Source organism: Dipodomys spectabilis, unplaced genomic scaffold (genome assembly GCF_019054845.1).
Source record: "Dipodomys spectabilis isolate Male_0828 unplaced genomic scaffold, ASM1905484v1 ptg000459l, whole genome shotgun sequence".
In the NCBI taxonomy this organism is placed as follows: domain Eukaryota; kingdom Metazoa; phylum Chordata; class Mammalia; order Rodentia; family Heteromyidae; genus Dipodomys; species Dipodomys spectabilis.
In genome coordinates this window covers 1,199,892-1,226,372 of record NW_024871136.1, presented here as the reverse complement: position 1 = coordinate 1,226,372, position 26,481 = coordinate 1,199,892, and the positions used below count along the sequence as shown (strand labels likewise).

At 36.0% G+C, this 26,481-nt stretch overlaps 1 protein-coding gene across 7 annotated transcripts; it reads right to left on the bottom strand.

Moving 5' to 3' along the window:
- Window positions 1–1,409: 1,409 nt before the first annotated feature.
- On the bottom strand, window positions 1,410–25,073 carry Znf711 (zinc finger protein 711). Of its 7 annotated transcripts, none has more exons than XM_042668582.1 (11): window positions 24,901–25,073; window positions 23,001–23,118; window positions 21,660–21,920; window positions 21,192–21,296; window positions 17,013–17,573; window positions 11,373–11,528; window positions 10,307–10,444; window positions 7,958–8,095; window positions 7,092–7,139; window positions 5,315–5,458; window positions 1,410–4,106 (listed from the first exon to the last, which is right to left on the bottom strand). In XM_042668582.1, the coding sequence occupies exons 4-11, from the start codon at window positions 21,268–21,270 to the stop codon at window positions 2,929–2,931; spliced, it is 2,442 nt and encodes an 813-aa protein (XP_042524516.1). In that variant the 5' UTR covers window positions 21,271–21,296; window positions 21,660–21,920; window positions 23,001–23,118; window positions 24,901–25,073; the 3' UTR covers window positions 1,410–2,928. The 7 variants fall into 7 exon arrangements, with proteins under 7 accessions (XP_042524516.1, XP_042524515.1, XP_042524519.1 ...); XM_042668581.1 differs by having other exon boundaries at window positions 21,665–21,920; XM_042668585.1 differs by having other exon boundaries at window positions 21,776–21,920.
- Window positions 25,074–26,481: the final 1,408 nt, after the last annotated feature.

The window sequence follows — 26,481 nt, the reverse complement described above, 5'->3', positions numbered from 1 at the left end:
TACTGTGACCATGAATTGTCAGAATAATCTCTTACCATACTATGAAGCATTGCTTCCTTAAGCAACTCTTCAGTCCTCACACAGCTTCAAGAATGATCTTCAAAATGTACAGCATAACATACTCTTCTTTAAAACATCAAGACTCCCCACTTCGAACTACTCAGGTCATCTCTAATCAGTTTTTATCTTCCTCACCTAAAATTGTCTAGCAAAAGCAGGTTTCTGTGTTTTACTTTCTCCCAATATCTTATGTGACTACAGCATGGCCCCAAGGATTCCCTCTATTCACTTAATTCTTCAGAGATAGAAAAATGTACCAGAATTACAGGGAATGTTTTTTTCTAAATCATTTTTATTCACATGGTGGTAACATCTTGCTAGAAATGCAGAGTGCTAGGTGCCACAATTTAATCACAATGTGCATTTCTTTTGTCGGTTGTGGGGCTTGAACTCTGAGCCTGGGCGCTGTTCCTTAGCTCTTCAGTTCAAGTTGAGTGCTCTACAACTTGAGCCAAAGCACCACTTCTGGTTTTCTTGTGGTTAACTGGAGATGAGTCTCATGGACTTTCCTGCATGGGCTGGCTTTGAACCGCAATCCTCAGATCTCAGCCTCCCAAGTAGCTAGGATTACAGGCATGAGCCACTAATGCCTAGCCAGAATGTGTATTTTAACAAGCTACCTAACCCTCTATAAACATTTGAGGACCACTGATTTAATACAATGCTAATAGATTTTGTTTTCTGTTGTTCATTAATGACTAGTAATTCAGCAGGTAATCCTAGCTACTTAGGAGGCTGAAGTCTGAGGACTGAAGTTCAAAGCCAGCCTGGGCAGGAAAGTTTGAGACTCTTATCTCCAATTAAACTACCAAAAAGCTAGATGCAAAAATTTCAATGACAGCCACCAGGCTCTGAGTTCAAACCCTGGGACTGGTACAAAAATATAAATCAGTTGACACAGTTTTCACTAATTGTGCTATACATCTAAGTATATACATTCTACTAATGCTGACTAGTTGGAAAATAGTGAGACTAATTTTAGAACTCTAGAATATTTGAATCAACTCTCACTCGACTAGAGGTTGGGAATATAACTACATATATTCATTTCTCTTGTTTGTCATGTCAACCAGGTTAAAAATCTTTTGATTTCTTCATAATAGTAAATTTCAGGTCTTAGGATGAGCATCTTCATTTATAACATTTCATACTTTTAGTAAATAATGCACATTTTTGAGGAATAAATGTGTATAAGCTAGCAAATAATGTACATTCTTGAAGAATAAATATGTCATCACTTCTCAAACTCTTAGATGTTAAAAGGGACCAAACTACCCAACAGTAAATTTAAGAGAAAAGCCTTTTAATAAGGAATAAAATTTTCAACACTTTAAAGAAACTCGTAAAACCCAAGTGCAATAAATGCTTTTTTATTGTATGCTCATTTCACTGAGTAACATTTAGAAATAATAATTCCACATAACAGTGACGTTCTTATTTTACAGCGTGTACATCATTTACAGCCACATAACACACATTTTGGTAGATTTTTTCCAATTTAATATTCTGAAGTTAAGAAAGATTAAAAAAAATTTCGTTACTGATTCTTATCTGGTGCAAAAACAGAAAAGTGAGTATCATTTAAAACACAAATTCACAATATAACATGAACTAAAAGTACATTTTAATTATGTTGAACAGCTGAATGTAAATGAAAGCAACTAAAACTTAAAAGCACACACCATATGCATTACATTTATGAACAGGATTTTCATTAAATTTCCTTAAACCAGCATTTAATATTAAGTGTCATTTTGATTTGCAGCATGCTAACACAAAGCGTTGTTAAAGGGATGCATATTTTAAGTTTATACACTGTAAACTGAATATCCACCTCCAAACTCTATTGGCAGCATGTTCTGTTAAATACTGTGTAAATACTGCCTCATATTGAAGATTTATGTTAATAATATGGTATACTGATGTTAAAAATCAAAAATTTCAATAATGGCATAAAATTGCACCTTTAAACATTAGAGCAAGTAAGACTAGAACAACCATACTTGCTAAGACTGTCCTAAAAAAACTATATAATATTTAAGAAACCTCTGTGTTCTTTCAACTTAACTTTTAGATCATTAAGAAATATAGTACTGATCTTTGTTGCAACACCACAGTTGCATCCATTTTAGAAAGCCGCATTTGACTCAAGACTCAAATATACTTTTGTTATATATGACATACTGAACACTACTTGAACATGTGAAAAAGGGAACTTCAGTCCTTAGATTTCACCTCAGTTTTCAGTACAGAATGCTAAACATCCTATCCCATGATAAAATATTAGCAGCACTGAGATTATGTTTTTATTTAATAGCACTGGATTCACCTAACTTTTTCCAGTGAGATTTCTTTTAATGAATACACAAAGCTTTCACAATTCTGGAATTCAATGTCTAGGTACAATAAAAAGGCTCAATGACTAAGTGACCGATGGATGACTGCATTGTCTTTCCCCAACCTATTTCTAAAATTGCATAAAAGTGAGGCTTGCTGGCTAGAGCAAAGCACTGCAATTTTAAATCCCTCAATCTTGTACTCTCTTTTCAGAAACATTTGTCTCTAATGAGATCAACCAAATAAGGTACTTGGTCTTTACATTTCCCCTCTGCAGTTTAGTTATGCATATAATACTAGTAAGTAGACACTTAAGTCTTTCTGCAACCTTTCTATGGTGCTTCTGAAAATCATTAAGTAACTTCCAAAGGGCTATGAGATTCCCCTGTTAATCCAAATATTTTAAGATCTTTAATACAAAGAATGTAAAGTTATGGTTTGATATCAAGGTTACAAACCAGATGAAAAAATGATACTTTCCTCCCAAGTAGTATATCTCATTTTCTAAATAGCTTCTTTATGTTGATCTTATTACATAAGAGCCTCCTTGTGGTGTCTCATAATATGCTGATTTTTTTCTGATGGTCTTCGGAATCCTTTCTTGCAGAATTCACACCTATGTGGATAGTCTTTTGTATGGATTGATATCACATGCCTTTTAAAGCCAGATGCATCTGTAGTGCTGTACTCACAATACTCACATTGGTAAATCTTTCTTCCTGTATGGGTCTTCATATGCTTTTTGAGTTCATTCTGCTGTCTGAACCCTCTCTTACATCTTTTACACTTCAATGACTGATCCTTGGTATGAACTGAAAGGATATGACCACTAAGAATAAATGGATCTGATGTTTTAAAGTCACAGTGCCTACATTGATGTATCTTCCTCCCCTTGTGAATATCACTGTGTTTTTTAAGCTCTGAAGGACGGTGGAAACCTTTATCACAGACATCACATTTGTGAGGAAAGTCCTTGGTATGGACAGATATGATGTGCCGCTTAAGGTCACTTGAGTTGGTGCTCTTATGTTCACAGTGAGGACACTGATGTGTTTTATGTCCTTGAAACAAATCCAGATGGCGTTGAAGCTCCCTCTCTTCACCAAAGGCTTGGGGACAGTGCTCACATTTATATGGTAAATTGTTACCATGCTTAGACTTAATGTGAGTTTTCAGATTTGATTGGTCTGCACATCTGAAGACACAATACTGACACTGATATGGCTTCTCACCAGTATGGGTTCTCATATGTTTCTTGAGTTCAGAAGGATGGCGAAAACCTTTTCCACACTCAACACAAACATGAGGAAAATTCTTGCTGTGAACAGCCAGCAAATGTCTGTTCAGCAGTCCTTGTTCGGCAGTTTCATAGTCACAGTATTTGCACTTATGCATCTTCGGCTCCTTGTCTCTTAAGATAAGTTTGTTTGAGCTCAGTGGACTAGCCTCTCTGTATCTTCGTGTATACTCTGTAAATTCATGGGTTTTGTCAACTTTGTTTATAAGCTTATGGCTTTCTAAGTGGTTATGGAAACTCACTTTCTTGTTAGTTGTAAAGTCACAGTCAGTACACTGGTATTTTTTTCTCATCAAATGATCAGGATGATTTTTCATGTGTCTTTTTAAGAATCCTCTGGATTTAAACTTTTTTGTGCAAATATGACAAGGGTATACTGTCAGGGGCTGTCCATCAGGACCTATTATAACAGCTAGATAAAAAAAGAGAATATTGTGATATCTGGTCAGAACTTTCTAAAGGATTTTAAAACAATGGTACCCAAACTAAATGACTACTTACCTTGGGAAAATACTAATTGAATGAATTCTTATCAGATAAAACTGAAAATTAGAAATAATTTATGTGCTGGTTGCCAGTGGCTCACACTTGTAATTCTACTAGTTAGGAGACTGAGTTCTGAGGAACATGGTTCACAACCAGCCAGGGCAGGAAAAATCTGTGAGATTCTTATCTCCAATTAAACAGCAAAAAGCCAGAAGGGGAGCTGTGGGCTCCACCAACCCTGAGCGAAAAGCTAAAGGACAGAGCCCAAGCCCTGAACTCAAGACCCAGTACCTACATAATAACAAAAAATAATTTAGGTTAATTCATGGTACTTTTTTATTTGTTTGTGCCAGTCCTGGGGTTTGAACTCAGGGCCTGGGCAATATTCCTGAGCTTTTTGCTCTTGTAGCAATTTACCACTTGAGCTACAACTCCACTTACAGTTTTTTTGGCAGTAAATTGGAGATAAATGTCTCATGAACTTTCCTATTTGAACTGGCTTTGAACCTCAATCCCCAGATCTCATCCTCTTGAGTAGCTAGTATTACAGGTGTCAGCCACCAAGTGCCTAGCTCAGCGCTCAACTATAGGCTACTAATCTGCCAAAACATTACCATCAATTATACTTTGAAAGCCAGATTCAGAAAACTTTTATTGTTAAACCAATTAGGGAATTACTTTTTAAAGTATCTTTTGAATGAGGGGCAAATATAGTTGTTTTATTAGTTGCTAGTGTATACATTTAAGTGTAGATAGTCAAAACTTCCCAACTGTAAGAAAATAGTTATCTATATAATACACAAAGATCTCCAAGGGAAGTAAAATTACCTTGTAAACAACTGATTTTTTTTTTTTTTTTTGGTCGTGGGCCTTGAAATTTGGGCTTGGGCACTGTCCCTGCACTCTTCAGCTCAAGGCAAGCACTCTACCACTTGAGCCACAGCACCACTTCCAGTTTTCTGGTGGTTAATTGGAGATAAGAGTCTCACAGACTTTCCTGCCTGGGCTGGCTTTGAACTGAAATCCTCAGACCTTAGCCTCGTGAGTAGCTAGGATTACAGGCATGATCAACTGATTTTTTTTCCTTTGGTTATAAAAATAAGAGTATGTCATGAGTTGTAAAGAATATTTTACCTGTTTGCCACTGCCTTGTTTCTCCTCTTCTCCTCTTCTTGACTTTTTGCTTAAGTACTTTATTGGTATTAATGCTGTCACAAATTTGAAGGTACTGTGCTGTTGTACTGTTTCTGTTTTCTAATGCTGAGTCCAAAGCATTTGCTGAAAAAATTGGTACACTGTTACACTACACATATTTTGTCTTTTTTATTTTTGTTAGGTGCATTACTGTAAATGATATGATACCAAGTTACGTTATGGTCATCTTCTCTGTCTCTAGCGTGTGTGTACGCTCTCTCTCTCTCTCTCTCTCTCCATCTAAAGTTACATGCAAATACTTTGAATAGGAAAATTATAAAATTAACTTCAAATATTGAAGTTTGAGGGTCTGTGTGCATAGCTCAATGGAATAGCATTTGCCTGGCATATAAGAAACCTTGACATCAATTCCCAGCACCGAAAAAAAGAGAAAAAGAGTGAAACTTCTGGGCTGATTGGTATGGCTCAATCAGTTAAGTGTCTGCCTAGGAACTATAAAACCTAATTTCAAATCCCAGTACTGACAAAAATTCTGTCTGATCATACTAAAGGAATAAACTCATAAGATAAATTTATAATATGAAAAATTTAGGGCTGTATTTAAAAATCTTGGCACTAGACTAATTTTTCTAGAAGTGAAGCTGATGAAATGAAAGGGATCTAGCAAGAAACATACCTTGTATCACAGACAGTGAGCCAACACTCATGCTTAATATGTGTAAAGCATAAAAAGAAAAATATCATACACACATATGCTTTGGAATAACACATATGATGTGAAAAGTATTAAGTATTACATTGATTTTAGGGGTTAAAATAGATGTGGGCAAACATTTTACTGTAATTTCACTGGGATCAGTGCATAAAAAATAACATCTTGATGGGTGTTGGTGGCTCACACCTGCAATCCTAGCCACTCTAGAGACTGAGATCTGAGGATCATAGTTTGAAGCCAAGCCCTAGCAGGAAACTCCATGAGATTCTTATCTCCAACTAAACACCAAAAAGCCAGAAGTGGAGCTGTGGCTCAAGTGGTAGAGCACTAGCTTTGAGCAAAAAAAGCTCATGGGCAGTTTCAAGGCCCTGAGTTCAAGGCCCAGGACTGGCAAAAAACGAAAAGTCAGTTTTTCATACATGCTGTGATTTTCATCCATTTTTGTGAAATCCACATTTAACTGTAGTCAAATCCTCCCAAAAGTAGAAATAGGTCACATTTTTTTCTCATGAAAAAACATCCATTTGATTAAGAGAAAAATATCAATCATGGAATAATGCTATACAGAGTATGCTTAACAAAAAATTCAAGTGGACACATAGACTTTATATAGCGTTTTTAAACATTCAGTTGTGATATTGCTTTCATATAACAGATATTATCTCAGCTTATTGCCATCTTAACTAAGAAAATAACTCAACCCCAAGACAGATGTTGACAATCATCAGCAATTTTTACTTTTCTGTCCAAGAAATTTTTATTTTATATATTTTTTTCTATAATAGTATTTTACGGCTCATGTGGTAAACTGCCTGAACTTCTATGTTCAGGGATTTTAAAGTGAATTATATTCACAAATTTATAGATATAGATATGATGTCCATATATACATTAATTGTTTAGAAACAAACTCCTATGTAACTCTTATGCTCAGACAAATATTGCAACAAATGTGTCTACAGTCACAAATTACTCTTTACTTACAAAGTGGTACATGAAACCAGATATTTAACTAATATCTTATGTATAATGCTCTCTTACCTGATGCTTGACAATCTTCATACCTTCGGGAAACTCTTCTTTCATCTCCTAAAAAAAAGACTGATTAAAAACTGACATGCTGACATTGACTACTAGCAGATCACATTTTAATTCATCAAATCTTATTTTCCCACCATTTGTTGGACTAAGGAAAATTTTTGTTGTGCTTTTCTATTCCCACATAATAATACAGACTAAAAATAAGGGTTACTATCAGAATCTTTGGACTTGTTAAAATCTAGGGCAGTTTTACTTTGAAAACTGAGTGGCTATTTGTGCAGAGTACCACAAGTACTGAAGATGTTCAATACATGTCTCTTGAGTGAATAAGCCTTTAGGAAAACCAAGGTTACATAAACTGATGCATTTCAACAACAAAAGCTTTCAAAGACCATTTTGTACAGACATAAAATGAGATAAAACAGACAAAATGAGACAAAAATAGCCTGATAAATTAACCTTCCATTACATACGTTCTCAAAGATAATATATGAATTTGTTTCTTTTCAGAACCCCCACATTTATTATCTGGGGTTTTAAATTTTTTATTAAGTGTTTTCTAAAAAGAGATTGATTTTTCAAGGGCTACTCCTATTTAAGAAAAAGAAAATGTTTTATGGCATTCATTTATATAGGTAGGATTTAAAATAGATCCTAATGAAAAATGCATTAAGCATGGTTCAACTTAAATAGCACAAGATATGAAATAAAAAAATCATGTAAAGTAACTAGAGACGAATCAGTCTACAGCCAAAGCTTTGATTTTATTAGAATGGCGGCATTAGCACAGTATATTTAATGGCCTAAAGGCCAAGTAAATACATTTGTTATGTACTGATCAGGTGAAAAAAATGCCAGTGTCCTACCATATGATGCAGCCCAGACAACCGGGACAACTGTTTTATTAACATCAGAGTCCTCAAGCTGAGTTTCAGGGAGAGAAGTTCCTTCCTCTGCCCCTACAGTGACATCCATGTACACTTCATCTGCTATTTCAGCGCAACCTAAATTTTAGAAATAATTGCTTGTTTAAAACCCCAAATACGTAATTAATGGGTAAAATTTCCAAACACTTTAAATCTTTTCACTTTCAGGATTCCAGTTTGGCTCATCTAAAGATTTATAAATTTGGGCTGGAGGCATGGTTCAAGTAGTAGAGTGTCAGCTGAGCAAGCAAGCAGAGCAAGCATAAAGCCCTAAGTTCAAACCCTGAAACTAGTAAATATATATACATATAAATGAAAAATTATAAATTTAATTTAAATTTATTCTAAGTACTTTCAGAAGCTAATGCTACTGGGATGCAATCATTTCCTCAAATTCTTATGCTCCTCTTAGAACCACATCTTACAAAAACAGCTTTTTGCTTCTGAGATAGTATCTGTGTAGCTCAGACTGGCCTCAAATTTGTGATCCACCTCTCTCAATCAAGTGCTGGGATTACAGTAGTATGTCATTATGCCCAGTTCTAAAAATGGCTTTTAAATTATATAAAACGTATGTGCTTGAAATATATTGGCTGATTTTACAGCCCATAAAGTGTTACATGTTTATAAAAATGGTTACATTAATTTGCCTGACAGTTCTTAGGAACTCAGCAAACTTTTCCCATAAAAACAATGCTAGAAAAATTTTATGCTATCCTATATACTATTTGTAGTACTATACATGTAATGAAAAAAATCTAAATACTAGTTGACTAAAGTTAAAAACAATTAAAATTAATTATGTATGTGTAAATAAATACACATACAGATAAACATATGTAAATACAAAATGCTGGTGCCCAAGAATATTTGGCTACGCTTTGAGAACCTGGAAATTAAGACTATTAATTAAGGAGAAAACAAAAATTTAGTGGGGCACATTAAAAAAAAATACATTCAGGCAAAAGTACTTAAACCTAAGAATAACTTTACTTGAAAAATATGTTTGCATTTAACCTGGTAAAAAGATGGCTTTAATTTACATATTTTCTTTGGTTCAAATATTGGAATCTTCTTATTTTCTCAGAAGAGATATGAAAATAAATGTGGGAGAAAATATCCCTCTTCTCCAAGGTCTCTCTTCTCTCTAACCAGAAAGAGACACAGGTCTAAGTTTTCAGCACACAAAATTCTGGCCATCAGCCAATCTAAGCCTCAGTCTTCTGACTCCTATTTTGTTCCTTTCCTGACCAGTGCATAATAATAATTAAAGAATTTAGGGACTAAATCAAAATTATTTCATTAAACTCTTCCTCTTAAACTGTAGTCATTTATTTTGATATTTTCACTATGTATTGACTGATATTGTTTGGGAGTAGAATCTGTTTCCCCATGGCATCTAGGGAAGGAGATATGAAGGAGAGCTAACAAATGCAGCATAAGGTTAAGCACAACATTGTTAAGGTAGTACGTGAAATGAAGCTCTTGCCCTTCAAGGGCCAAGCAAAATTGTGCTTTCTCAGTATGGCAAAGAAACAAAAATAGCCTTGGAGAAAGGCTGAATACTGAGGGGAAAAGTAAGTGGGCAAAGAGCAAAATGTCTTCATAAAAAAACAGGAAGCATGGCAGGAGAGCAAACTTAACATTTTATTTTACCTTATGAGCCTCAACTCTTGAGATAATCCTTCAGAACTACTTGGGGAATATCAAAAGCATAATAAATCAAGATCCTGGGAAATAGGCTCTGATGAATACTTACGTACCTAACCTCTCAGTGACAAAGAACAGTCCTCACTGCCACATGGAAAAAAATGCTGGCAGCAGTTAGATATGAGTTCAAATTCTGGTTTCCCCATTTAATACTAGAATAATCTTCAGTAAATTATTTTCCTTGAGCTTTTCTTTCTTCCAAAAAACAGGCATAATACTATCTATTTCAGAGATGAAGTACTGGAATTAAATGAGATAATATATACAACAAATCTAGTAATATACATGCCAATACTAAATTCCTTTATATCTGTGAGCTTCATTAAGCAGGAACTATATTCTGCTCCTCTCTGTACTGCTAACACATTATCCAAGATATAGAATTCATGTTTGCTGATCTGAACATGTATAAAAGGATGGTCAATAGGACCCTTCCTTTTATATATTTGTAGCAAAGTATCAGGCTAGCTTGGTTTCTTGAATATTGTTCTTATATCGAGCATCTATCTTGAGATTGCTTGATTCTTAAAACTGTACAATTGATACTTCTAAGTCAATAGAGGGCCCCTTTCTCCTTACTGATTTCATCCTCTTCTTGAGAAGAATCTTTAACTGCCATGTAAACCATCTTCTCTCGCTGCATTCGGCTCTGGTCAAGAACTCCAGCTACAGAATGTCCACTGGTATACTCACTTTCTGTGACAATTTCTGTACCACCTTAAAAAAAATTAAGACAGGTATCAAAGAAGCACCATGGGATATCTTCCCATATTTATAAAGATATGTAAGAAATATTTTCCCTTAGAAATTGTTTTTTAAATTCAGAAATACAAAGTGCCAATAAAATGTTCCTATATACACTTTAAATCTTCAGTTCACAGCAGAAAAAAAAATGCTAACACATAATGCTTATATTCCAAGCATCATAGAAGAATTTTACGTATACTTATCCATTTATATCTCACAAAAGTCCTATTGCATAGATCTTGACATTATGGTCATTTATTTATGAGGAAACAGAGGCAGTTAGAGATTATGTACATCCCTGAAGGTCACTCAGATTAAGTGGCACAACTATGATTAAAATGCAAATGAGAAGCTGGGTGTCAGTGGCTCACTTCTGTAATCCTAGCACCTCAGGAGGCTGAGACCTGACTTTTCATCTCTAATTAACCAGCAAAAGAGCCAGAAATGAAGGTGCATTTTCATGTAGTAGAGTTACAGCCACAAGTGGAAAAAGCTAATTGAGAGCTACTAGAATCTATGTTCTTCAACATTGTGCTTTCTCAGTATGGCAAAGAAACAAAAGTAGTCTTGGAGAAAGGCTGAATACCAAGGGGAAAAGAATCCATGCTATTAGAATCCATGCTCTTCAACATTCATTAGAATTTCTTTTTCTTAACCAAATCTTCTTCATTAATTTATTTTGATATTTTCAGCTATAGTATTTTACTCATGTCTAAAAAAAAACTAAGAATGACATATTCCACTTTCTTGATTTTCATTTAAATATTCATATATAATTTTTAAATATGCCATCCAAAGAACCTCAAAATTTGTGCTTTAAGGTCAATTGTAGAAGAGTGCCAAGAAAAGAAGAATTTTCATTTAAATTACAGCAAGAAGTTACAAAAAGTCTCTATACCTATTTCAACATCATCTTCAGCCTCCGCTTTGAATATATACACTTTGATCACTTCAGAACCAAAGCCATCTTCTTTAACATCTTCCTGTGAACCATCACTGCCAATTTTTAATGGTGTGTTTCCCATGTGCTCTAATTTCTCTCCAACATCATCCACTGCAAAATACAAGGGAGAAACCATTGCAGTCAAAAAGACCACTGATGTTTAGTGAACACAAATTATAGCTGCCAAATGAAAGGATGTGTTCATCTTCTGCCCACCATATTAAAAATACTGCTTGGCATGGTAAAATAGTACAAAAGATAGATATACAGCATGGTCAAATCACACAGAAAAGTTTTAAGTTTAAGCATATCACTCAAATCATGATTTTATAGAAACACCATTGCTTTTTTTTAAAGTGGTAGGGCATGGAATACATAGAGGGAAGACACTGCTTGAACATGACTATGGTCATAGCAAAATTTAATATCGTTTATTCACTGCTTAGGTCATGTACAATATTCATGTGAGATTATAATTATAAAGCTTGAAGCACAGAAAATAAAATTGCTAAGTATATTTCAAATGTAATTAATAGTCTCAGATACTTTCACACTACATTTGCAACAGGTGGCACCAGGACAGTGAGGTTTTGAATAAGAAAAAGAAGTAGAAATATCCATTTAAACATTACTTTCACATGTAATTCCGAAAGAAAGCATGTGTTGCACCAAAATCAATAAGCAGAAAAATTAGAACCATAAAAACATATTACTCATAAAATGCAGTCACATACCTCCCAAATTAAATAGCAGCTGCTTCTAAAACTAACATGAGAGATTTAGGTTTTAAAATACGGAAATACAGAGAACATCTAAACGATTTTATGAAAAAGGTTTTTTCACAAATCACTATAAAAATAAAATCTTAAGAGCCAGGCCTCTGTAGTATAATCCAAGCTACTTGCGAAGCTGAGAATAGTAGTATAGTTTGAGGCTACTTTGGGCAGGAAAGTTCCAGAGACCCCTTTCTCAACTCATAGCTGGGCATAGCAGCATGTTCTTATCATCCTAAGCTATATGGGATGCTGAGATCTGGAGGATCATGATGTCAGGCCAGCTAGGACAGGAAAATCTGAGACTCAGTCTCCATGGAAGGGAAGAGGGGTATAATGGCACATATCTGTGTTCCCTGTAACAGGAGAAATCTGAAAGTATGCAGATTGCAGCTTAGGTGTGTGCCTAGGTGGGAAGCTAGACCCTACCACAAAAATGATTAGTGAAAAAAATAGGGTTGGGGCTAGGCTCAGTGGTGTCACCTCAATTTAGTAAGCACAAGAACCTGAGTACAAAACCCCAGTACTACCAAAACAAAAATAAATTAATAAAATTTTAGTACTATAATTTTTGTTAAGTCAGTGGAATACAATCTAAATCACAACATCTGTATAAGTCTATATTTAGCAATGTAGGCTGTATTTCACATTCATGTATAATAGAAAATACCTAAATGGGCACTTTTAGTCCTTATATACAACCGTGTGGACTCAGTATATATTAGGATTACAAAGAAAAGTAAAGTAACCATTTTTGAGAATGAGACAACTACTTATATTTTAAGTAGAAATACAAACTTTTGTCTTTTCCTCTTACAGTCTTTGAAAATAGCAGATATCTTACAGACATAACTTATATAATCTATGCAATGAATAATTATATTACCATGGTCATATCCAAGCAATGTATTTACTCTAAATATTATATGCCTACCATTCCTAATTTCAATTTTGTTCATACAAAACTAAATATAATCAAAATTAGAAGTCTACTCTTCCCTATTGTATATATCACATTGGAACATGTATAAATCATAAAATTCTGAAACTCCTAAGAATATCTAACAATCCTAGAACTATGAAAGGCAGATTAAAATGCATTAAAATGCCATAAACTGGTACTCTTAAGTTCCAATCTATTTACAAGAGGTTGAATAATTTACTCTGTGTGAAAGAGAACACTCAGGTAATAAAATTGTCTCTTTTTTTTGTTGGTCCTGGGGCTTGAACTCTGGGCCTGGGTGTGGTCCCTGAGCTCTACCACTTAAGCCACAGCCACTTCCAGTTTTCTGGTGGTTAACTGGAAAGAGTCTCACAGACTTTCCTGCCCAGGCTGGCTTTGAAATGTGATCCTCAGATCTCAGCCTCCTGAGTACCTAGGATTACAGGCGTGAGCCACTGGCACCCAGAGACTAAATATTTTTATTCCAAGTTAGTCCTCTAATTATGTTATTGTATATTTTGTAATTTGGGGGAAATAATGGAACAAATTAAAGCAAAAGAAAAAAGAGGATTAAATATGTAATATCATTGGTTTAATGGTTTCTCTTAAAAAGTACACCGAATTAAAAAAATGAGATTCTTTAAAAACTTAAAAGAGGCAGATGAAGTTTTCAGGGAAAAAAAACCCCACATTTCATTCTCATTCCCTCTGCCCCACCTTTGAGACTCATTCTCTGTGTAGCCTAGCCTGTGATCCTCCTAAACTCAGCTTCCCCTATCATGGGATCACAGCAATGTGCCACCAAGCCTGGCTTTCAAACACTTCCAAGTTAGATAATGCTTAACATACCTACAATTCAAGATTAACCTATTATTGTAAGTTATGCAGTATTCAGTACCACAGTGGTAGAGCGCTAGCCACAAACAAATAAAAAAAAGTCAAGTAAGAGCATGAGGCCCTAAATTCAGACCCCAGTACAGGGACAAATAAATTCCTAAAGGAAATATAAATTTTTTATGAATTCATTTTTCTAAATTCATTTTAAAACATTGGAGTGGCTCATTATAAAGGCATTTTCCCATTCCAATAAATATTTGAAGAATGTTAGGCATTTTTAAAGAAAAAGTGCATCTGAGACAACATTAAGCAGATATGTTTATACTATATAAATTAGACGATACTTAGCACAAGTGGGAGAACCTAACTGTGCTAAGATAAAGCGTTTGTGAGGTTTGCACTAAGCATGGATTGCAATTCAGATGTACCTCACACTGACAGAAGACAAATGCTCTGACTCTAAAGCTTACCTCTATAATGTTTTGGAATTCCAGAATAAGACAAGGGTTTGTTTTAATTCTTTAAATTCCAGAATAAGATAAGGGTCTGTCTTACTTCCTTAACTTTAACTCTTAATTATTTTGAAAATCTCTATTTTTGGGAATAAAACAGAGAAAAGGACCTCTAAGCTTAACACTGGGGTCTTTAAAGACACTGTAATCTTCAAATTCAAGAGACAACAGAAATTAGGAAGTATAAAAATGAAGAAGTGAAGATTAAGGAAGAGATGAAGGGAAATTACAATAAAAGAAAATGGAAATGGTAAGAGTAAATGGTTGCAATGAGTACAATTTCAAAAATAGTCAAGGATATGAATATTTGAATAATGAGTATATAAGAAAATATATAATTTGAGCCGGGCGCTGGTGGCTCACGCCTGTAATCCTAGCTACTCAGGAGGCTGAGATCTGAGGATCGCGGTTCAAAGCCAGCCCGGGCAGGAGAGACCGTGAGACTCTTATCTCCAATAAACCACCAGAAAGCCAGAAGTGGCGCTGTAGCTCAAGTGGTAGAGCGCTCGCCTTGAGCTGAAGAGCTGAGGGACAGCGCCCAGGCCCAGAGTTCAAGCCCCACGACCGACAAAAAAAAAAAAAAAAAAAAGAAAATATATAATTTGTATATTTGTGAGCATCATTTAACACAAAGTAATTGAGTTTTAAATATTTTTTAATGTTACTGTTTTTTCTTATTCATGATTTAGGAGATTAACTTTTCCCCAGCTCTAAATTCCCCTTCAAATTACTCCTACTACTGCTCCAATGGTATTCAAACAAAAAAATGTTCTCTTTAATGGTCAAATTCTATTAGAACAGAAGGTTCCAAATACGTGTACTCAACATATGTAGTAAAGATAAACACTCTACCTTAAAATATTTCATGCTAGTTTGAGGAATACTGTTTAAAGGTGAATTAACTGTATTTTAATGCAGAAATAACATCAAATTGTGCCATATTATTTTATGACAACCACAACTTTTTAATAACAAGATGTAAATATGCAGTTGCTTTAGTAATGCACATGCTCAAGAATCAGTAATAATGTTTACACAATCTTTTAGTAACTTAATTCATTCTCTTCAAAACAATATAAAATATCCACATTCAGATGTGCTTATGGAAGAAAATTTATGTTTTGTTTTTGTTTTTGTTTTTTTGGTCCGGTCGTGGGCCCTGAACTCTAGGCCTGGGCGCTGTCCCTCAGATCTTCAGCTCAAGGCTAGTACTCTACCTCCGCCACTTCCGGCTTTTCTGTTTTTGCTTATGTGGTGCTAAGGAATCGAACCCAGGGCCTCAGGCTTGCAAGGCAAGCGCTCTACCACTGAGCCACCTTCCCAGCCCTGGAAGAAAATTTAACATGCTAGATCTTATAATAATATTTGCAAGTTAAATAAATCTAGCTTTTTTTTAACTTAAATGCACTCATACACATACAGCACACAATAACTTTGTATACACACACACACACATCTTTTTTGGCAATTCCCTTTCCAGTCAATAATTTCTGTATTTTAAAAGGAAAAGCACAATAATTTTGCCTGGAAAAAAAAATCACGTCTTCATACAAAGAGTCGATTTGCTTTTTAAAAATGTTTCACCAATAACATATCATGAGATACTTATTATCATTGATACTCTGAAAAACCTATGAATTAAAATGAGAACAAAATATTTTTGTCTTCTTTCCTTTAGGTAAAATGCTTTAAAAGACTCACAAAGCAGTTTGAAATAAATTGTTAAATAGTTGTACATACTACATACACACACATACACACACTCACACACACATGCACACACACACACAGTAAAACAATATAAACCTGAGGAAACTGCAAAACATGAACTGACTTTGTTTGTTTCAAGTATGGAAAAATTCATTTTAACTTTTAAAAAAAACACATTATGGTTAAATCCTTATGCAAAGTGAGGTGACTATTCCAGGGCTTGCCATGTTAAAAAAGGAAAAAGAAAAAAGAAGGAAAAACTAAGGAAAAAAAAAAGAAAAGAAAGCAGAAACCAGGAGCTGGTGTCTCACATCTGTAATCCTAGCTACTCAGGAGGCTGAGGTCTGATGAACATGGTTCAAAACCACTCCAGGCAGAAAATACTATTAAGACTCCTATCTCCAATTAACCAGCAAAAAGTTTAGAGATGTGTCTCAAAGTGGTAGAGCCCCAGCTCTGAATGAAAAAGCTAAGAGAAGAGCGTGTGTGTGTGTGTGTGTGTGTGTGTGTGTGTGTGTGTGTGTGTGTGTGTGTGTGTGTGTGTGTGTGTGTGTATTTAAAAAGCTGCAGCAGTTAATATTCATGTTGAACTTTCCAAATCTATTTCAATTCTGAGATTAATAAATTGCCTATTATGCTGTTTTGGGAAAATTAACATGAGTAAACTCAAAAAAGCATCTCAATACAAATTATCTTTGAAACAATTCTTTTTCAAGACTAGCTCTATAGTTTTTATTGACTATATCCTCCATCTTAGATTACCTTTCCATATTAGATAAATTAATATCCCAAGTAATTAAGCACTTTATACTTCACTTACGAGATATCATTAAGTAGTCTTCAGAAGTGCTCTTGACATCAACATCGATGTCATTGTCATCATCATCATCATCTTCGGTTTTTATGGTAACTGTAGAACCAGGAACACCACCAGCTGCCTGAATCACAGTTTCCGTATCTGAATTGGTGACAAGAACCTCCTCTGATACCATTGTGGGAGAGTCAACTCCTGAAACACAATCTTGAACCACATGTTCCAGGTGTCCATCAGGACCAGTAACAAGATCAGCCACAAAAACCTGCTCAGGTACCCTAACAGTTTCTGCAATTAATTCAGAAGTCAAGATGTGGTCCCCATCATCTTCCTCTAAATCTTCTTCCATGGCAACATCTGCTTCAAGCACAGCTTCAGGAACAATGACACCTTCAGTTACTACATCGGTCTCTGTAATGATATCGGGCCCATGGACAACTTCAGCTGCAAGGCCATGGTCAAGAGTTATCCCATCATCTGTGACGACATCAGAAACTAATACAGCTTCAGGAACTGACACAACAATATGGTCTCCATCGATATGTGCAGTGCCAGCCATTCCAGCCACTATAATACAAACAATTATCCAAAAAAAGGTAAAGTTATTTTATTAATTAAAAGTTTTACTTTTAATGTGACAAGTGCTCTTAAATATTTCTTAAATATAAATTAGCCCATATCAAATATATAATTTTAAGAGCACTGCTGAATAGTTAGCTGAAATAAAAAATATATCACTAACTAGGAAGTAGAGTAGAAGTGAGCAAAAGAAAAATCTAAATTAAGACATTAAAAATAATTTGTCTTACGTTAAGTAAAACAAAAGGCATAATAAGACATCACTACACTCCAATTGAAATAACAAAAATTTTAAAAAATCAAGGTGATGAGGATGTGGAGAGAACCTGGAATGATGTCTTCTGTGTTCTCAATTGTAATGTAAAATGGCAACAGCCAGTCAGCAAAACAGCTTGTCAGTTTCTTACAAAACTTAAAATCACTTACTATACAAAACTGATCCATTGCAATCCACAGTACTTTTCCTCAGGAAACTTAAAAACGTGTTTAAACAAAGCTATACACAAATATCTCTAAGATCTTATAGTAGCTTTTACTTATAATAGAAAACCTGGAAACAAATGTCTCAACAGATGAATGGAAGGGTAAGCCAACCGTAGCATGTCCTTACATGGAATAATATTCAGCAATAAAAGAACAAAGTATTGATATATTCAATCTCATTGAATCATAAAATCATGCTGAGTGCAGAGTCAATCATCAATGAATGTGATGCTGTTTAATGTATAAATGAAATCATTTATATAACATTCTCAAGGTGATAAAACTAGAGATGAAGAACAGAATAGTTATTATCACAGGTGAAGGTATGTATGAGTATTCAACAATAGGATAAATGTGTCAATGCAACAATTCTTTATCTTCATTGTGGTGGTGTTTTCTTGAGTGCACACCCACTTCCCCTACCTCTCTTACAATTACACATACACACACATACACACACGCATAAACATATATCAAAACTGGTGAAAACTGTGTCTGTAGTTTTACTTAACAGTACCAATGTTAATTATCTGGTTTAAATATTGTGCTAGTTACATACGATGCCACCGTTGAAGGAATATGAGTAAGTATGTGCTCTATGTGCTACTTTTCCTACTTTCTGAGAGTCTATGAGTACTTCAAATTACAAAAAAAAAAAACTCAAAAGAACACAAAAATCAACAAATTAATGAAATATATATTATAGAATAAATTATAAACATGAAAGTCCCTGACCTTATTTAAGTGATAAGAGTAAACTACTGGGAAAGTGGCTCAGTGGTAGAGCATTTGCCTCACATGCATGAGGCCATGGGTTCAATTCCTCAGCTCTACATATCTACATAAACAGAAAAAACCTGAAGTGGCACTGTGGCTTGAGTGGTAGAGTGCTAGCCTTGAGCTGAAGAGCTGAAGGACAGGGCCCAGGCCCAGAATTCAAGCCCCACGGCCGACAAAAAAAAGAGTAACTATATCCCAAACCATATTTCAACTTATTTTAGACTAAGAGTTAGTCTGACAATAGGAAAACTGCAACAGAAACAAATCTTTAATGTTTTCCTTGAGCAGGATTTAAATACACCTGCCCTATAAATACCATATGAGCTAGACTTTCTTCATGAGGAATTTCAAATTCTGTCTTCCAATGTGTACATATATATAGACATATAGACATATACATTTAATTTTCAATACAACTATATAGGTTAAGTGTTATCATCCTCATTTTAAATAGGAGAAACTATAGTTTAGAGGTTAAATAAACTTGACCAAGGTTCAAAGTGGGAATTTAAAAAACTATTTGATTCTAGACTGACTTTTTTCCACTTGTCTAGGAGGAGGCTGGATTAATAGAGATTTATAAGATTAACCAACTGGGACATTACTAGAAAATAGCTTGAGGGAACAAGACTGCCATGCACAAGGCACAAGGTTCAGCTGACTGCACCACAGGAAAAGTCTATGGCCTAGAAACTCATTTATATTTTAGTCAGTTAACAGCACCAAAATATCATTTGGTTTCACTAATCTAGGGAATTATAAATAAGAAAGAAATATTTTAAAAATAAGATCAGTGAAAAAAACAGGTAATATTAGTCTTGATTACAAGTATTTCCCATTTCAGTATGTAGAACCTCACCAAAATGATAGCATAACATTTGTTTTTCTCAACAGTGGTCTGTCCTGGTCCGCGATAGGGCTATATTGCTATTTAGGTTCCAAAATAACATGACTTTCACAACATAAAACTCTTAAACACCTATTAAAATCTTGTCACAAACCCCAAGGCCAATTATTATACTAAGATACCAACAAAATTGTTATATAAAACACAACTTAAGCATTTAATATCAATTATCCTCAAAATAAATTGATTTAAGAAATTCTAAATTAATGTTTTAGCCATACCATTCTCTACCTTTGTCTGTATTTCACAAATAATTTATGAAATTACAATATCTAAGTTTTCAGACTAACAGAAACTCAAAAAGAATGCATCAATCTTCTAATGAAATTCTAAAAATTGGATAAATTGTTTGGGTGCTACTCAGAAGGCCGAGATTTGAAGATCATGGTTCTAAGCCAGCCCAGGTAAGAAAATCCATGAGACTCCAACAAACTATGACAAAATCTGTGGCTCAAGTGGAAGACTATTAGCATTGGGCAAAAGAAGCTCAAGGACAGCACTCGGGACCTAAGGTCAAGCCATAGGACCAGCACAAAAGAAAAATGTATATATAGTAAATTAAGCACAAAAGACTGCCTTACAAGAAATCTAAGTTACCAGAACCAAAATTTCCAAAAGTCCCCTTGGCAAGTTTAGACTTGACACTTGCACTTCATGAAATATGTATCATTTCAATACAAACCAAAAGGAAATAAAATATTAAGATATAATACAAATTTAATTAAACCTGGGATTTGAGGATTGCAGTTCAAAGGCAGGCCAGGCAGAAAAGTCCATGAGACTCACCTCTAGTGATCCAGCTTTTTTTGTGGCTTTTTGCCAGAAGTGGAAGCGTGGTTCAAGTGGTATACCACTCACCTTGAGCCAATAAACCAAAGTAACAGCAAGTCCCTGAGTTCAAGACCCAGTATTAGGACACACACACACACACACACACACACACAAGTATGTAATTGACAATTTTCTGGTAAGATCAAATTATAATTACCAAATGTATGATTTTGCCTCTATCAGTTTATAAGCATCTTACTTCTTTGAATTGATGAAACCATTTCCTTTTTCAGGTTTATTAATAAAAGCAACTTAAAATGTATTTTAGAAGGCAAAATTAACATTTCCTACATGTGGGATCTGATATACACTATCAGAATGTGTGATCTAAATATGCACTTACTTAGAAATGAATTGAATTTTTATTTTCCTGAAACATATTACCTGTGTATTCTAGGTTTCTTTAGTTTAGCCTTCACATAGATTGCAAGAATTATTTTAAGACTACTGGCATGTAGATTTGTTTGAATAAAGTAAGCTCTAAAAATGTTTACAGTAAAAGTAGTATTTCTTACAATTTACCTTCCTTAATTTATTTTTGATTTTTAGTATGGTTTTACTTTTATTTTTTGAAAAAAAGAAATACAACAAAGAAAATGCTTTACCAAAATCTTGCATAATCATGGTATGGGCCATTCTAGAGTCTGCTGTGTGCAATCCAAGACTTCCAACACCTGAATCCATACTTAGCAATGTTCATTCACAAATATCTGTAAAAAGAATGGTTTTAAAATAGTTCATATACATTTAGCTCCAATCCTTTGTTTTGATAAAAATGCAATAGAAAATATGCCTCTCAACCAGGTATGCAAAGCTCATTACAAAAGAAATAAACAAACCAACAACCTCCCCCCCCCCAAAAAAAACCTTGATTAGATGCTGTATGTGACAACCATAAATAAAAGTAGGGAAGGTGGAAGTAAATAAAGCAAAGATAATGGAAAATGGTTAGGATGATGAGCTATTGAGAAGTGATAGAAACAAGCAAGAGAACAAAACTGCAGCATTGAGGTTGCAGTTAGAAAAGAAGGAAAAGAACAGATGACAACAGAAAATAGTTGGGATATTTATACATTACTAGAGGACTCAGATGTCTAGTATTAGTGACTTTCATCCAGTGGCTCTCATCCATTTCTTCCAGACCCAGATCAGCCCTGCAGCGGAGCTCTGCAGATAAACTTGTATTCACCTTTGGCTCTTGGGATTCTACTTATAATGTAAAATGTTTTATCCCAGTTTCCCCGGAGTTCTTTGAACCAGTAAGGACTTCTGGCCTCACTCTACTACATTCTCCTGTTTCACAGTTTTGAGGACTCATGAAACATGACTGCTTCCTAAATATGGTAAAGATAAGATCAATCACATATAAACATTTAGCAACTTGTTTCTCTCAGCATATCAGTCACTTATAATCATATAACTGATTATTTTCAATAGTGATTAGTTAAATCATGCTAGCCTCATGACAAGTTCAAAAGCAAAAGGCTTAATAGTTTCATTTCCTATACTCAAGATCAAATATTTAAGATTCTATGGAACATAAAGCCAGATGCCTTCTCTCAGTATATTACTTATATATCTGCATTTCCCATCAATTGTAAGAATTATAAGTAAATCAACCACAAAATACATCAATTCTATAAGGCTATTCTTAGACATATTTAATAAGGGCCTTTACTGAACAAAAGATGAGATTACATCCTTATTAAACCTTTGAGAAAGTTGCCATATAGGCATGCACTGGTGGCTCACACCTGTAATCCCAGCTATTCAGAAAGTTGGGTCTGAAGCCAACCAGAGCAGGAAAAGTCTGTGAGACTCATAACTCCAATTGACTGTTAAAAAGCTGGAAGTAGAATTGTGGCTCAAGTAGTAGAACACCAGCCTTGAATGAAAACCTAAGAGGCAGTATCCAGGACCTGAGTTCAAGTCCCAGTAGTGGCATCAAAAAAGAAAGAAAGCTGCCATATAAGAAAGTTCTCTTGGTATACAAGAAGAATTTGTCAGCACTGTTTATAAACATTTGAATTGTGCAGGTCTGTATAAATTCTGCCTAGATGGGTGCCATTGTATGTTTGAAAGCACCCCAAGCATTTATGGGAGCAAGGTTAGTTTTTAAAATTCTTAGTTGTATTTTATCTTTTTATTTTCCCAAATACCAGACTGTACGCTGTCCTACTATTACAGAAAATGAAGTCAAGAAAGAAGCCAAGAGAGTTCACAGTAAATAACGTGTATGTTCAAATAGATACATTAAAAAGCCAGAATGACTCATTTTTAACTTAAAACAATGTATGTTTTGAACTTCAACTTGGTCACTAGCTTCCTTTAACCACATTAGCAATGGAACAATTATAAATATTTTAAAAGCTTATTTTTTACAATATTAAATAAGACATTAATTTGTTAATCACCTTTATGAACAGCTTGAAGAAATTGTAGATTTTCTTAAATATTGTAAAGTAAAAAGCTGCAGAAATTTATTTTTCCTCCCAAATTATGCCATTTTCTTTGGGAAAATGTTCTGTTTACCTATTGTAAAAATACAGTCAAAATTAGAGATATTTAAGACATTTTGCTAGCAAATCTCTTATACAACTTAAGAGTGTTAACACTTCAACTTGTAGGATGAGGCTGGAAAGGCTTCATATGTTCAGATCTGTGTTTATCTTTAAAGTAAGCAAGGAGATACCGGAGTGTGGGTGGTGGTGGTGGTAAATCTATGATATAAGCAATGTTACTGCATTTGACCACTTCATTAAACCAAATCCAAATCTTACTGTAAAAAATCACTAACACTTTATTTAAGAATGTCAAAAGGAATCAACGGCAAATCCATACAGAAAAAAAAAATCCTTCCTAGCACGTTAAGTATAAAAATTTTAAGGCAAAGTACATGTATTGGGGAAAGTATTGCAACGTATGCATGTAAAATAGAGAGAAGCACTTTTTTCATATAGGAAGCTACATTATAATATTAATAATAAACGAGGTAAGAGCATATGAATCTGTTAAGTATTTAATAACCAATAGGTAGCTAAGCTTCTAAGACTTCTAAAGAGTATATTACATCGTTATTGAATAGGTAACCTATCAAGTCCATTTCAAGTAAACATGTTTCCATCAATGCGCGGGGGCGGGGGGACAGGGAGTGAAGGGAAGAGAGAAATCACACAAAAAACATCTATTTTTTACCCTCATCTGTCTCCTCTGAAAAGCTCATCGAAACAACAAGATTTTCAGTGATGTCAACAAGGTGAAAGGTAGGAAGGAAATGGAAAGGAGGCAGAGGAAGAGAATGCGAAAGTAGTATTTGCAGAGATAGGGAGACAAAGGAGCCCTGGCAAGTAGCAGTATTGCAGCTTTGGACGCAGCCCTGTTCCCGCAGAAGTCTCCCTTTCCCACGACCATGCCAAGTTGCAATCATCGCCAACAGCACGCACACACGTGCCCTCTCAGGATGACCCATCTGACTAGCTCCTAACGGATCCAGCGACCCTTGGCAGTGGAAAAGACACGCAACAGACAAGAATACCCTTCCTCGTCGTCGTCCTCCTCCTCCCTCCTCTCACTTGGTGCAGCGGTCGCCACCGCTGCTACCCACGCGCTGTGCAGCCCAGCCCCTCAGCTCCTCCCGCTCGCTCTGCCCCGCTACGTGGGAGACGGCTGGGAACCAAAATGGTGGTGTTTTAGTGGAGGCGACAGCTGCCGCACACAGCACCCCCTCCTCCTCCTCTTCTCCCCCTCCCACCCAGCCTCTGACGGCTCCCAACTCCCCGATTCCCTAAAATGCCCGATTCCGTGCTGCCACTTCCTCTCTCCAACGCCACCACCCCTCGTGCATGGCAAACGTTACCAGTCGCCTGGCCGGGGGGCGGGGAGGAAAAAGAGGCGACCTGCTGAGGGGGTGAGGGCTCGAGGGAAAGGAATATGGGGAGTCACTGAGAGAAAATGCCAAGGGGGACGCCGCATTCTTCGCTTCATCGTTTTGTTTTCCGCCATTTTCCTGTCACCCTCAAACCACCGACGGCCTCCACGACGGCTCTGCTTCCTTGAGTCGAGCTTTAGGGGAAGCAGAGGTTGGCGAAGGGGGAAAGCCCTCACTTTCCTCCATTGCTGTCCTTTCGCTGGTAACTGAGGCGGAAACCTGTCCGCCCGCCAGAGGGTAAGGGAAAGCTTAGGGACTAGACGCCACTTCCATTGTTCCCTTACGCCCTCCCCTAAATGCTGCCTGTGAGTCTCTCCTCTCCTCACAGGAGAATCTGAGGGCGACGGACGCAGGTCTCTCGAGTTTCTCTCTCAGAGTCTCCTTACCTGTCACTCCCCGCTGCCTCCAGGGCCGCCTCTGTCGCCGCCGCCAGTCAGACTAGGACCGCGCTCTGCCTGGCTGCGGGGGGCGGCAGCTGTAAGGTCCTCGCATTCGGGTTTCCGAGGTTCCGCAGCCTGAGCCAATCACAAGCTACTCTGCGTCTAGGAGGCGCGCCGCCTCGTCCTCCTTTATATCCCGACTGTCTGCTGAGGCTGCATTACGTCACGCTACCCTTGCGGCAGGGTAGGGGGCCTAAAGGGGAGCGCGCGCAGGCGCGTCAGCCTCCGACTGTGCAGCCCGCGCTGGGTTTGTGCTTGCTAGACCCCGCGGGACTTACAGCCGGGGCCGCTGCGCCGTTGGAGTTCAAGTGCGCAAGCCCAGATCCTGGGACGCCCCGGAGGAGTTTCCGTGGGAGATTTTCTGTTTTCCAGGTTTCCCATGGGAGATGAAAAGGGGGAGGAGGGGAAATTAATGACAGAGAGTGACCACTAGCTGAACCTCTAATAAATGTTAGATATACATACACACACACACACACATACACATACACACACGCGCGCGCGCACACACACACACACACACACACACACACACACACATATATGACAAACTGCTCTGATCACCGGGATAGGAAGTATGCTTCTTCACCAATAATATCGTTACATGTTTTGCAATTTGCCTCTCACCCTCTTTTCATTCCTTTTGGATTTTGTAATTGTGCACAATTTGATGAAGAAAGTGAAGTGAACGAAATATGAAGGACTAAGGTAGACGATGGATCTAAATGTAGCCAGCACTAAATCTTGAATGTGTCACATTCCACTGTATGAGATAGAAGAACACTGAGACACTCAGTGCATGTGAAGGAGCAAGTGGCCAAATGTAACAGAAAGTGAGGTGGGAGCTAGATTTCATTTAGAAAGTGCCTTATGTGCAAGGAACTCTCATTCAAAGTATGATCTTTGGAGACTATAATATGATTTAAAAAGAAGTAATGTGTGATTCCTTTGAAATACAATAAACTCATTACTTTTGTGCAAATAATTAGAATGTTTACAACTAAGACACACACACATATACATATATATATATATATATATAAATTCTCCAGTTCTCTGTAATTTTGCCACTAGATGATTTGACAAAAATTGTAGAAGGAACAATGTGAAAGATTATGAAGCTCCTAACAGACACTAGCAGGTTAAACATTGTCTGTGAAAGGCCAGGTATAATATATTTCAATTTTGTAAATCACACCCAGGGCCTCCTGAAAGCTGGCAAGAGTTCTACCAATGAGCTACATCACTACCCTTCTAAAATATTTTTGAGATTTAAAAAGTCTTTCTTGTAATATTATTGTAGCCCAAAGCAGCCACACACACTATCTACACAAAAGACCATCCAGCAGAATACAAATATTTCAATGTTGTTTTAGTATGTCATGAAAAATAATCCTTGAGCTTTTTCAACTATTTAAAAATTTTAATTTCAGTTAAAGAACAAAACAAGGCTAAGTGTCCATGGCTCATCCCTGTAATGCTAGTTACTCAAGAGGCTAAGATCTGAACATCACAGTTTGAATCCAG

Bases quoted from the DNA above. Each gene is read 5' to 3' on its own strand.
- Znf711 (XM_042668582.1), bottom strand. From the start codon at position 21,270: ATGGATTCAGGTGTTGGAAGTCTTGGATTGCACACAGCAGACTCTAGA. The intron at 17,574-21,191 runs GTAAAGCATTTT...TTTGTATTATAG, and splicing joins CATGATTATGCAAGATTTTG to TGGCTGGAATGGCTGGCACT. The intron at 5,459-7,091 runs GTAAGAGAGCAT...CAATTTTTTCAG, and splicing joins TGAAGATTGTCAAGCATCAG to CAAATGCTTTGGACTCAGCA.